Source organism: Anolis carolinensis, unplaced genomic scaffold (assembly GCF_035594765.1).
Source record: "Anolis carolinensis isolate JA03-04 unplaced genomic scaffold, rAnoCar3.1.pri scaffold_14, whole genome shotgun sequence".
NCBI classification, from domain to species: domain Eukaryota; kingdom Metazoa; phylum Chordata; class Lepidosauria; order Squamata; family Dactyloidae; genus Anolis; species Anolis carolinensis.
The window spans coordinates 8,409,356-8,423,551 of NW_026943825.1; the positions used below are offsets into that span (position 1 = coordinate 8,409,356).

The following is a 14,196-nucleotide window of genomic DNA, read 5'->3' on the forward strand; positions in this document are numbered from 1 at the left end:
TCAACATCACTGTGAGGGTGCAGTGAATGATGAATGGTCATGAGTTTTCTTGTTTTTCTGTCCAAATTGTCCAGTTCCGCCTGTGTCCAATTCATAATGCCAGCAGTATATCTTATGACAGGTATGGCCCAGGAGTTTATGGCCTTGATGGTGTTGCCTCCATTGAACTTGCTTTTGAGAATTTTTCTGACCCTTTGTGTGTATTCTTTGCTTACCACAGTCTTCACATGTTCATACTTGATGTTGTCCAGCTGTAATATGCTCAGATATTTATAGGCCTCTGGCTGGTGACACTTTATTGTTTGGCCATTAGGCATATTTATGCCCTCACTTTCCATGATTTTTCCTTTCTTCAATGCCACTGTCGAACATTTGTCCAAACCAAACTACATGCTGATATCAGTGCTAAAAATTCGGACAGCATTAGTCAGAGACTGGATTTCAGTTTCAGTTTTCCCTAACGGCGCTCCATGCAGTCATTCCGGCCACATGACCTGGAGATGTCTATGGACAACGCCGGCTCTTCGGCTTAGAAATGGTGATGAGCACCAACCCCCAGAGTCGGTCACGACTGGACTTAATGTCAGGGGAAACCTTTACCTTTACCTTTCCCATACAGCTTCAGGTCATCCATGTACATTAGATGTGAAATTTTGTGAGATTTCTTAGATGTTTGATAGCCCAGATTTGTTTTTTGTTATTATTATTATTATTATTATTATTATTATTATTATTATTATTATTATTATAAGTCTATGATTCGGTGGCTGGATGGAGGGCTTTCAAAGTCAGGAGGGCTTTGATAGTTCCTTCCTGCTGGGCACAATGGGGCTGGACTGGATGGCCTTTGGTGGTCCCTTCTGACTCTAGGATTCTGTTTCCAGGGTAAAGATGGTGAGCATCTGAGGCCTTGGGGTCCCACCTGACATGTCCCCTTCCGAATCCCCCCACCCACCCGGCCCTTGGCAGCCCCCTGAGATCCCCCTCCCCTGACACCTCAGATGTCACGCCTGGAGCCGGTTCATGACGGATTGGCCTCCCTGAGCTGTTTAAAACCCTCAGGCCTCAGAGTGATTAGCTCACAGCATTATTGGAGGAGCGGCTGGAGTCTCAGAGGAGCAGACACAAGGGGCCTTTTGCTTCTTTTCTTTGAGGCCGACGCTTCTTCCAGGATGAGCCCACCACCCCGGCCCTCCTCAGATTGAGAAACACCGCCAGGTAAGCAGGGCTGGCCTTGGAAAGACCTCCTTTGCCGCCTGGAGACTTTGCAACCTCATTCCCACCGGCATCTGTGGGAATCTGGCAGTGCAACCCTATCTCAGGCAGGGCCGGCCCAAGGTAATTTTCAAGTGTAGGCGAACTGAATTTTGGCGCCCTCCCCAAACCAATTACTGAAAAATAAAAGCGTTGGATAAGTGAAAATGTTGGATAATAAGGCGGGATTAAGGAAAAGCCTAAATAAAGAACAACACTCTGAAAACAGGGGAAATCCAGACAGGAAACAATCAGGGCCAGCTAACACCTCCCAACCAAGGATGACCCCAGGGAGGAAGCAGCCAGGCTTTGAATCTGCAAGGCCATTAAATGCTAATCAAGCTGGCCAATTGCAACATTCACCCTTGCCTCAAACAGACAAGAGCTCGTTCTCCCACCCTGGACTTTACACAGATATATATAGCTTCCAACAGACCTCAGAACCTCTGAAGATGCCTGCCATAGATGTGGGTGAAATGTCAGGAGAGAATGCTTCTGGAACATGTCCAGGCAACCCAGAGATCTGGCCTCGAGGGTGAAGGCCAGAACAGGCCACGCCTGGGTGGAGTTGCCTCAATGGCGCCCCTCAGGCAACTGCATAGCTCACCTAACGGTTGAACCGCCCCTGTACATACCCCAAAGGGCTGTATCATGGAAATGGCCACTACCACATGTCCGCAGTTAACAAAGAATATATATCTTTGGCTTATCTAAAATTGACCAGTGGCTGAGGATCTTCCTCACCTTCCACACCTACTTGGCATAAGTGATACCAATGACCTCACTTGTTGATTTCAAGCTAACTTTTAGTCTTGGAACTTTCTGGAGAAAGGTACCAGCTCACAGGAAGAGAGGGGCATATGCCGAGGGTATGTGTGTAAGTGTGTAGGGTTGTTTCTCTGTTTGTACAGTTGCTAGGTGAAGTGGCTGCCCGCAATGTTGTTATGTTGACTGTCGCTAGGTGAAGTGGCCCCCTGTGACATCACCGGGGTAAGAAAGGTGACATGTGTATACAGGGAGAGATGTTTTGCATGCCAAGTTACTTCCAGGTCCATCGTTGGTGGGGTTCAGAGCACTCTTAGGTTGCAGGTGAACTATACATCCCAGTACTTACAACTCCTATAAATCATGACGAATCTCCCCAAACCTCTCTCTCCAGTATGTTCAGTTGCTGATCCAATTCCTCTGTTTGCTGTGTGCTGTAGGAAAGAATAGGAAAGGGTTAAGGGAGAGGCAGTGGGCGGGGTCATGCTAATTCTATTGAGAGAGATTGAGAAACACTGGGATGCCTGTGGTGGAGGAAAAACAGAAAATCTAGGATGGAATTGTCCCTGTATGAAAGCCTTGACTTGGGTGGTGGGCAGGATGGTGTTTGTGGGGGACATTGACAGGGCACTTGGACATGTTCATGGCATTTTCTATAACTGGGGTGTCTGTGGTGGAGGAAAAACAGAAAATCTAGGATGGAATTGTCCCTGTAGGAAAGCCTTGACTTGGGTGGTGGGCAGGATGGTGTTTGTGGGGGACATTGGCAGGGCACTTGGACATGTTCACGGCACTCGCTATAACTGGGGTGTCTGTGTTGGAGGAAAAACAGAAAATCTAGGATGGAATTGTCCCTGTATGGAAGTCTTGACTTGGGTTGTGGGCAGGATGGTGTTTATGGGGAACATTGACAGGGCTCTTGGACATGTTCATGGCATGCTCTATAACTGAGGTGTCTGTGGTGGAGGAAATACATGAAATCTAGGAGGAAATTGTCTCTGAAACTTGGGTGGTGGGCAGGATGGTGTTTGTGGGGGACATTGGCAGGGCTCGTGGACATGTTCACAGCGCTTTCTATAACTGGGGTGTCTGTGGTGGAGGAAATACATGAAATCTAGGAGGAAATTATCCCTGAATATTGAGTGGTGGGCAGGATGCTGTTTGTGTGGGACATTGACAGGGCTCTTGGATATGTTCACGGCGCTCTCTATAACTGGAGTGTCTGTGGTGGAGGAAATACATGAAATCTAGGAGGAAATTATCCCTGAAACCTGAGTGGTGGGCAGGATGCTGTTTGTGGGGGACATTGGCAGGGCTCTTGGACATGTTCACAGCATGCGCTATAACTGGGGTGTCTGTGGTGGAGGAAATACATGAAATCTAGGAGGAAATTGTCCCTGAAACTTGGGTGGTGGGCAGGATGGTGTTTGTGGGGGACATTGACAGGGCTCTTGGACATGTTCACGGCGCTCTCTATAACTGGGGTGTCTGTGGTGGAGGAAATGCATGCAATCTAAGATGAAATTATTTTCTTTCCCACCTTGCCCTTTCCCGACACCCACTCCCTGCCCCATAGACCCCTAGCTAGACCATGGCCTTGCCCCCTCCAAGGGTCTCTCTCTTCTCGCCCAGCCAGGTGGCCCGGGTCTGCGAGGCCCTGCAGGAGACGGGGGAGTTTGAGCGCCTGGCCCGCCTGCTGTGGTCCCTGCCGCCCTCCCTGGCCTTCCGCCCTCCCGAGGCCCACGCCTGCGGGGCCCACGCCGCCTGCCGTGACCTGGAGATGCTCGGGGGGCCCCTCCCGGCGGGCGCATGGCTGGCCCCCTACCACGGCCCGGCCGGCTCCTTCCCCCGGGAGCCCTTGGGGTCTCTGTGCCCGGCTGGGTTCCTGCCAGACCCGCTGCCTCCTCCGGCCCAGAAGAAGACCTCTGCTTTGGCCCATGACGCCGAGCAGAAGGCCAACGGTTTCAAGGTGAGCAGGACCCGGCGTGGGCTTCACAGTACTCTCAGTTAACCAGAACTCTCAAGCAACCGGCAAAACACCATACAGTAGAGTCTCACTTATGCAACATAAACGGGCCGGCAGAATGTTGCATAAGTGAAAATGTTGGATAATAAGGAGGGATTGGTGGCCTAGGTGATAAAAGCCTTGTGACTTGAAGGTTGGGTTGCTGACCTGAAAGCTGCCAGGTTCAAATCCCAGAAGAACTCTTTGTCAGTTGTAATTAATGTTGTAATTAATCACCTTGATTAGCATTGAATAGCTTCATCTCCTGGCTTCTTCCTACCTTGGGGCATCCTTTGTTCAGAGTCGTTAGCTGCCCCTGGTTGATTCATGTCTGGAACTCCTCTGTTTTCAGAGTGTCGCTTCTTATTTCCTGATCATGGTTTCCTCCTTACTGTTGAAGTTGTCCACATGCTTGTGGATTTCAATGGCTTCTCTGTGTAGTCTGACATGATCGTTGTCATGTCATGAAAATGAACAAAATCTGGCTACCAGTATTAAAAAAACTCAAAAATCAGAACAGTAAATAAGAAACGACACTCTGAAAACAGAGGAGTTCCAGACATGGGAACCAAGGGCAGCTAACGACTCTGAACAAAGGATGCCCCCAGGCAGGAAGAAGCCAGGAGATGAAGCTTTTCAATGCTAATTAAGGGGATTAACTACAACATTCACACTGGCCTCCAACTGACAAAGAGTTCTTCTCTCACCCTGGACTTTCTACAGATATATATAAACCTTCCTTGCTTAGTTTCTCCATACCTCACAACCTCTGAGGATGCCTGCCATAGGTGTGGGCAAAACATCAGGAGAGAATGCTTCTGGAACATGGCCAGACAGCCCGGAAAACATACAACAACCATGTGATCCCGGCCATGAAAGTCTTCGACAACACAAAAGCCTATTAAATGTCAAATTACATTATGATTTTACAAATTAAGCACCAAAACATTATGTTTTACAACAAATCGACAGAAAAAGCAGTCCAAAACACGGTAACATAATGTAGTACAGTAGAGTCTCACTTATCCAACTCTCTCTTATCCAACATTCTGGATTATCCAACGCATTTTTGTAGTCAGTGTTTTCAATACATCATGATATTTTGGTGCTAAATTCGTAAATACAGTAATTACTACATAGCATTACTGCATATTGAACTACTTTTTCTGTAAAATTTGTTGTATAACATGATGTTTTGGTGCTTAATTTGTAAAATCATAACCTCATTTGATGTTTAATAGGCTTTTCCTTAATGCCTCCTTATTATCCAACATATTCGCTTATCCAACGTTCTGCCGGCCCATTTATGTTGGATAAGTGAGACTCTACTGTAGTTACTGTATTTATGAATTTAGCACCAATACATTGCAATATATTGAAAACATTGACTAAAATAAAATTGGCTACTAACAAATTGGCTACAAATAAAGACAGAACTGCATTAAATGACCTTACAGTAGCAACATTGTTGGAAATTAAATCCATAAAAAGTTCAATCCTTGCTGCTTAGAGAAACAGTTGTGGATCGGGGCGGGAGGCAAACTGCGTTGGATAATCCAGAATGTTGGATAAGCGAATGTTGGATAAGTGAGACTCTACTGTACTTCTTTGCGTGTGTGTGTATGAATGAATTGTTTATTGTACTCAACCTGGAGGAGGTGTCAGAGGGGTCACCAAAGATCATCGGAAAATAAGTATTTATGATGGTCTTAGGTGAACTACACCTCCCAATCTCAAGGTCCATGCCCACCAAAGCCTTCCAGTATTTTCTAGTAGTCTCAGAAGTTCTGTGTCCCAAGTTTGGTCCAATTCCATCGCTGGTGGAGTTCAGAGTGCTCTTTGATTGTACGTGAACTATAAATCCCAGCAACCACAACTCCCAAATGCCAAGGTCTATTTCCCCCAAACTCCACCAAAGTTCATATTTGGGCATATTGAGTATTAGTGCCAAGCTTGGTCCAGATCCATCATTGTTTTGAGTCCACAGGGCTCTCTGGATGTAGGTGAACTACAACTCCCAAACTCAAGGACCATGCCCATCAAAGCCTTCCAGTATTTTCTGTTGGTCACCAGAGTTCTGTGTCCCAAGTTTGGTCCAATTCCATCTCTGGTGGAGTTCAGAGTGCTCTTTGATTGTACGTGAACTGTAAATCCCAGCAACCACAACTCCCAGATATCAAGGTCTATTTTGCCCCAGACTCCCACCATTAAAGCACCCCCGACAGATGGCCATCCTGAAGCCTGAAATGCATACAGAAAGGTTTTAAACAAGGTTTTGATTCTTTTGAATCAAACAACAAGGGACTCAAGACATAATAAGTTGTTTTTCCAGCCCTTTCTTTGGCAGCGAGATCGCATCACCTCCAGTTGCCATTACGCCCACACACAGGAGCCAGATTTAGCCGCTCCTCCACGAAATTATAGGTAATCGTCTTTTGTCTATCCCTCTCCCCGGAAAGTGCTGCAGAAATGTCGCTCCTGGTTGCCTGAATGCGACTGTCAAAAATGTAACGTGAATTCTGTTGGCTTGACATGAATGTTGAAATACAGGTAGGCTGCCAGGAATGGTGGGAGCTGCAATCCAAAACACCTGGAGGGAGGGCCGAAGTTTGCCCGTGCCTGTGCTAGAATACGATTTAATGTCTATATTGGAAAGTGCACACTGTTGCCCATGTTGTGGTGACCCCACAACCATAATAGTATTTTCGTTGCTACTTCATAACTGTCATTTTGCTACTGTTATGTAAATCGTAAATATCCGAATCACAAATCGTAAATATCCAAATCGCAAATCGGAAATATCCGAATCACAAATCGTAAATATCCGAATCGCAAATCGGAAATATCCGAATCGCAAATCATAAATATCTGAATTGTAAATATCCATATCGCAAATCGTAAATATCCGAATCGCAAATCGTAAATATCTGAATCGCAAATTGGATATATCTGAATCGCAAATCGGATCTATCCGAATCGCAAATCGGAAATATCCTAATCACAAATTGTAAATATCCTAATCGCAAATATCCATATTGCAAATCGTAAATATCCAAATCGCAAATCGTAAATATCTGAATCGCAAATCGGAAATATCTGAATCGCAAATTGTAAATATCCGAATCGTAAATATCCATATTGCAAATTGTAAATATCCAAATCGCAAATCGTAAATATCCAAATCGTAAATATCCATATCGCAAATTGTAAATATCCGAATCGCAAATCGTAAATATCCAAATCGCAAATCGTAAATATCCGAATCGTAAATATCCATATTGCAAATCGTAAATATCCAAATCCCAAATCGTAAATATCCGAATCGTAAATATCCATATCGCAAATCGTAAATATCCATATCGCAGATCATAAATATCCAAATCGTAAATATCCATATCGCAAATCGTAAATATCCGAATCGCAAATCATAAATATCCGAATTGCCAATTGTAAATATCCGAATCGCAAATCGTAAATATCCAAATTGTAAATATCCATATCGCAAATCGTAAATATCCGAATCGCAACTCGGATATATCCGAATCGCAAATTGTAAATATCCAATATGCAGGATGTATTTTCATTCACTGGGCCAAATTTGGCAAAAATACCTGATACGCCCAAATTTGAATACTGGTAAATGATTTTGTCGTTTGGGAGTTGTTGCTGGGATTTATAGTCCACCTACAATTAAAGAGCTCTCTGAACTCCACCAACGATGGATTTGGACCAAACTTGGCACACAGAACTCCCGTGACCAACAGAGAAGGGTTTGGTGGGCATGGACCTTGAGTTTGGGAGTTGTAGTTCACCTACATCCAGAGAGCCCTGTGGACTCAAAACAATGATGGATCTGGACCAAACTTGGCACTAATATGCAATATGGCCAATATTTTCTGGGGAAGAATAGACCTTGAGTTTCGATGATGGTAGTGGTGGTAGTAGTGGGGTTTCCTTCTCTGGACCCTTTTAAGATGAGGCTTGATGGCCATCTGTTGGGAGAGCTTTGATGATGTCTTCCAGCCTGGCAGAATGGGGTTGGACTAGATGGCCTTTGAGGTCCCTTTAAACTCTAGGATTCGATAGTAATAATAATGATAATGATGGAGTTTCCTTGTCTGGACGCTTTTAAGCAGAGGGTAGATGGCCATCTGTCGGGAGGGCTTTGATGGTGCCTTCCTGGGGTCGGACTGGATCTAGCATCCTACGATCCTCTCTAACACAACCCTCTGCTCCTCGTAGGAAAGGACGCGCAACCTGCTCCGGGAATGGTACCTGCAGGATCCGTACCCGAACCCTTCCCGCAAGAGGCACCTCGCCCAGGCCACCGGGCTCACTCCCACCCAAGTGGGCAACTGGTTCAAGAACCGCCGGCAGAGAGACCGGGCCGCTTCGGCCAAACACAGGTACGGTACACCTTTTTTTTTTTTTTTGCATAGACAAAGAACAGATGCCAGCCATAAAGCAGGCCAGCCATAAAACCTCAATTACCCTCTGGTATGTGAGAGCCCCTATATAAATGCGCCAAAGAGAAGGTTCTGGTATTCTGTACAATAAAACCTGTTGGAATCTACCAGCGTGTGTCTTGGTGCTTGCATAGACAAAGAACAGATGCCAGCCATAAAACAGGCCAGCCATAAAACCTCAATTACCCTCTGGTATGTGAGAGCCCCTATATAAATGCGCCAAAGAGAAGGTTCTGGTATTCTGTACAATAAAACCTGTTGGAATCTACCAGCGTGTGTCTTGGTGCTTGCATAGACAAAGAACAGATGCCAGCCATAAAACAGGCCAGCCATAAAACCTCAATTACCCTCTGGTGTGTGAGGGCCCCTATATAAATGGGCCAAAGAGAAGGTTCTTGTATTCTGTACAATAAAACCTGTTGGAATCTACCAGCCTGTGTCTTGGTGCTTTTGCTGGTGGAAGACTGACCCACAGCACAACTGGGAGAAGAGAACCCGACAATGACCATATTCCAGAAGCATTCTCCACTGACGTTTCGCCCACATCAGTGCTGCATTCTCACAGCAACTCAGTGATTCCGGCCATGAAAGCCTTTGACATGAATTGGGGGCAGCTATAACACCTCCCAGCAAAGGATTCCCCCCCAGGCAGGACGCAGCCAGGCTTTGAGGCTGCAAGGCTATTTGATGCTCATCACAGTGGCCAGTGGCAACATGTACACTTGCCTCCAACAGACAAGAGTTCCTTCTGTCACCACAGACATCATTCCACAGGGATTTATTTATTTATTTATTTACTTACTACATTTATATCCCGCTCTTCTCACTATGTCATTATATGGTAATATTATTAGTAATATTACATTGAATATTTATTTATTTGCTACATTTATATCCCGCTCTTCTCACCCCGAAGGGGACTCAGAGCGGCTTACAAATCAAATGTACATACAATATATTATTAGCATAGCACAATATTAGCATTACATTATGATATTGTACTATATCATTATATGGAAATATTATTATATTGTATTATTATTAGTATAATATTGTATTACATTATAATATTATTATCAATATATGTATGTACAATGTATTATATATTTATAAATTATTATTGTTGCAATTGGCCAGCTTGATTAGCATTTAATGGCCTTGCAGATTCAAAGCCTGGCTGCTTCCTCCCTGGGGGCATCCTTGGTTGGGAGGTGTTAGCTGCCCGATTGTTTCCTGTCTGGATTTCCCCTGTTTTCAGAGTATTGTTCTTTATTTAGGTTTTTCCTTAATCCCTCTTTATTATCCAACATTTTCACTTATCCAACACTTTTATTTTTCAGTGATTGGTTTTTTTTGGGGGGGGGGGCAAATTCTGTTCGCCTACACTTGAAAATTACCTTGGGCCGGCCCTGACCGCAGGCTTTGTCACTCTGACGCTTTTCTTTCTTGCCAGGCTGCAAAAGGAGCTGTGCGTCCAGACGAAAGAGCCTCTTCTCCCTTCGCCGGGACCCGAGAGCCTGAGTGACCCTCCTTGCCTTTTGGAGGACGGCAGTGAGCCAAAGGAGGCCACTTCACCCTCCGGCGGAGAGGAAGCAACGAAGAAGAGCTGGGAAGACTGATCCTCCCGACAAATGGGTCTCAGCCGAACCAAGAAACGATGTGGCCGGAGAGTGTGGGGACTGAGGAATGGGTCTCGAAGGGGTGCGTCAGGATCCTGCCCCCCTTTCGGCATCAAGAATGGGATGAAAACGTTGTGACGAATGACCGGTTTGGATGGAGTGCATTGAAGGGGGGGTGTTAGGAAGGGAGAGAGGGCATCGGGTGCTGTGGTTTGGCCTTGAGTTGCTGGCCACTGTCTCATAAGTGTGTTGACTTATCTACATAATGCATTTACAAGGTGCCTCAGCACAACACTAGTGAGCAGCCAACGAAAGTCATAGTAAGATCGAGAGTGCTGTGTATGTATGCCTTGATATATCAAGCCTGGATACAAGGGACATTTATTAAAGATCTCCCCTGACGCACTTCTAGTTATCACAGGACGCCGAAACTGCACACGTGTCACGATATACATCTCTATAGGTGACATGCCAATTGACAACTTGGAACGCATCACGGTCTTGATTTTTCAGCGGAAGTGGGGTGAGGCTTGAGAATGGACCCAGTGAGTGGGATATAGATCAGGCACCAAGTCACTTGACAACAAAGGAGACGTTCGTTTATTCGATGGGATGACTGAGGTTCATGGTGATGTTTCCCCATCATTTGACATAGTCAAGAACTGGCGTCGGACTCCAATTCCATGGCGAACGTCGTCACGTAAGTCACCCTTCACCACCGAGTCCAAAATGTCAAGACGAGTGTGGGGTAAAAAAGCCACCCAAGACCATCTTCACGTGCATACGGGATCTGTCTTGATTTCCCTGTAATATTTCGCTGGGTTAGAAACAAACTGCCACGTCTTCAAATCCACCGCTCGGCTTTTTTCAGAGAGCTTTTTATAGAGGACGGCTTTGTGTCGGAAGGTGTCCCTTGCTTGACGGGCTGTCGAGCCCGAGTCTAAGAAAAGCGAGCTCCGTTGGCGGGCAGCAGATGGAGCGCAGACCGAACACAACCCGAATCGCAGCTCGTTCCAACTCACGGAAGAGATTTCAGTCGAAATGATCAATTATCCGTTCATCAGCATATGCACTTTTGGGCAAAGTGAGCTGCGGTATCTATAGCCACCAAGATAGGACCTCTCTCTCTTTCTCTCTCTCTCTCGTTCTCTGCCGCTTTAATTAAAACTCAGCCCTGTCCCATTAATCTGCTAAGCCAGTTAAGGCGCAAAAGGCTCTTTGGTGCCACGAGGGAACCCAGATGGAATATTTGGGGGACACGTTTGGATTCAAAGAGGGTTCAAAACCAGGCACGTCACTCTGTGAGAGCCATGGATATAAACATGGGTTGCTGTGAGTTTTCTGGGCTATGTTCTGGAAGCATTCTCTCCTGACGTTTCGCCCACATCTATGGCAGGCATCCTCAGAGGTTGTGAGGTCTGTTGACACTTAGGCAAGTAGTGTATATATTTCTGGACCTTGGGTTGCTGTGTTTTCCGGGCTGTCTGGACATGTTCGAGAAGCATTCTCTCCTGACGTTTCGCCCACATCTATGGCAGGCATCCTCAGAGGTTGTGAGGTCTGTTGACAATTAGGCAAGTAGTGTATATATTTCTGGACCTTGGGTTACTGTGAGTTTTCCAGGCTGTCTGGACATGTTCGAGAAGCATTCTCTCCTGACGTTTCGCCCACATCTATGGCAGGCATCCTCAGAGGTTGTGAGGTCTGTTGACAATTAGGCAAGTAGTGTATATATTTCTGGACCTTGGGTTACTGTGAGTTTTCCAGGCTGTCTGGACATGTTCGAGAAGCATTCTCTCCTGACGTTTCACACACATCTGTGGCAGGCATCCTCAGAGGTTGTGAGGTCTGTTGACAATTAGGCAAGTAGTGTATATATTTCTGGACCTTGGGTTACTGTGAGTTTTCCGGGCTGTCTGGACATGTTCGAGAAGCATTCTCTCCTGATGTTTCGCCCACATCTATGGCTGGCATCCTCAGAGGTTGTGAGGTCTGTTGGAAACTCGGCAAGTGGGGTTTATATTTCTGGACCTTGGGTTGCTGTGAGTTTTCACGGACCTCGCAGCCTCTGAGGATGCCTGCCATTGAACATGTTTTCAATGTTTTTATATTGTTGTTGTATGCTTTGTCTTGATGTATTTATTGCTGTGTTTGGATTTGTTTTTATAGTTGTATTTTTGTATTATTTCGGCATGGTCCCTTTGTAAGCTGCCCCCAGTCCCCTTGAGGAGATGGGGCGGGATATAAGAATAAAGTATTATTATTATTATTGACACAACGACATTGTATGACACAGCAAACAAGATAGATATTTCACAAAATCACAAGTCGAACACTTCCCAAGTGTCTAGGACTGTGTGATGTATTTTCGGATGATGCGTGCAGATCCCAGTCGGGTGGCCTTTTGCAGTTGGTAGATCGTAATTTTGTCAATGTCTATTGTTTCCAAATGCCGGCTGAGATCTTTTGGCACGGCACCCAGTGTGCCCATCACCACCAGGACCACCTGCACTGGTTTCTGTCAGAGTCTTTGAAGTTCAATCTTGAGGTCCTGATAGCGGCTGCGTTTTTCCTGTTTTTTTTCGTCAATGCGACTGTCACCTGGGATGGCAACATCAATGATCCAAACCTTTTTCTTTTCCACAACTGTGATGTCTGGTGTGTTGTGTTCCAGAACTTTGTCAGTCTGGATTCGGAAGTCCCACAGTATCTTTGCATGCTCATTTTCCAATACTTTTGCAGGTTTGTGATCCCACCAGTTCTTTGCTGCTGGGAGGTGGTACTTGAGGCATAAGTTCCAATGAATCATTTGGGCCACATAGTTGTGCCTCTGTTTGTAGTCTGTCTGTGCGATTTTCTTACAGCAGCTGAGGATATGATCCATGGTTTCGTCGGTTTCCTTGCACAGTCTGCACTTTGGTTCATCAGCTGATTTTTCAATCTTGGCCTGAATTGCCTTTGTCCTGATGTCTTGCTCCTGGGCTGCAAGGATCAGGCCTTCTGTCTCCTTCTTCAGGGTCCCATTCGTGAGCCAGAGCCAGGTCTTCTCCTTATCAGATTTTCCTTCAATTTTGGAACTTTCCATACAATGTTTTGTTGTGCCAGCTGTCAGCTCTAGTTTGTAGTGCGGTTTTCTTGTACTGGGTTTTTGTCTTCTATTATTATTATTATTGATGTGTGAGAAGCCTCAGGAGAGAATGCTTCCGGAACACAGACAGCCCAGAAAACTCACAGCAACCCAGAACAATTTTTAATGGAGACACAAGGATTGTGGATATGAGGTCTGACTTAAAAATCCCCAACCTGGTGAGCCATCGCCAAGTCTCCTTGTCAGCTTTTCCTTCAATTTTGGAACTTTCCATGCAATGTTTTGTTGTGCCAGCTGTCAGCTCTAGTTTGTAGTGCGGTTTTCTTGTACTGTTTTTTTTTTGGTCTGCTATTATTATTATTATAGATGTGTGAGAAGCGTTAGGAGAGAATGCTTCCGGAACATAGAGAGCCCAGAAAACTCACAGCAACCCAGAACAAATTTGAATCGAGACCCAAGGATATGAGGTCTGACTTTAAAATCCCCAACCTCAAAGCCACAAGTGCTCCTGGGATGCCCTTCCCATTATTGAGTGTACTATTTAGGCCCAGGTAGCCACCAGCCGGGATTCACGTGGATGGCGAGAGGCGCAAAGGAACGGCGGGGAGCACCTGCTTTGTGCTGCCTCGGCTCTGCCTCCATCTCCACCTCTCCCGGCAACGGTCTCCATGGCAACGCGGGAAGGATGCGGGTGCTCCAGGCGCGGAGGATGGATGGACGGATGGATGGAGGGGACCGGGCGGCCGCCACTAGCCGAGGGGAAGCGACTTACTTCCAGACGATTGACTCCATCTGCTTGGTGCCCGGCAGCAGTGGCACCTCCGTTTGGCAGCTGCGGAACCAAGCAAGCGATGTGATCCTGCTGTAAAATATTGATCCAAACTCCATAATAAAACCCAACAATATTCACTCTTGATTGTTTTTCCCTCTTCTCCCCCAAACCCCACCTTTTCTGTTCTGCGCCCACCCACTTCCACAAGGACACAGCGTGACGAGAGA

General features: G+C 46.0%; 1 protein-coding gene across 2 annotated transcripts; it reads left to right on the plus strand.

Annotated features, from left to right (window-relative positions):
* Nucleotides 1-1,007: 1,007 nt before the first annotated feature.
* On the plus strand, nt 1,008-14,106 carry LOC134294293 (homeobox protein SIX3-like). Of its 2 annotated transcripts, XM_062964895.1 has the most exons (4): nt 1,008-1,218; nt 3,596-3,988; nt 8,267-8,430; nt 9,944-14,106. In XM_062964895.1, exons 2-4 carry the CDS (start codon nt 3,611-3,613, stop codon nt 10,107-10,109), a joined length of 708 nt encoding a protein of 235 aa, XP_062820965.1. In that variant the 5' UTR covers nt 1,008-1,218; nt 3,596-3,610; the 3' UTR covers nt 10,110-14,106. The 2 variants fall into 2 exon arrangements, with proteins under 2 accessions (XP_062820965.1, XP_062820966.1); XM_062964896.1 differs by lacking the exon at nt 1,008-1,218 and having other exon boundaries at nt 2,260-3,988.
* The last annotated feature ends 90 nt before the right edge of the window (nt 14,107-14,196 follow it).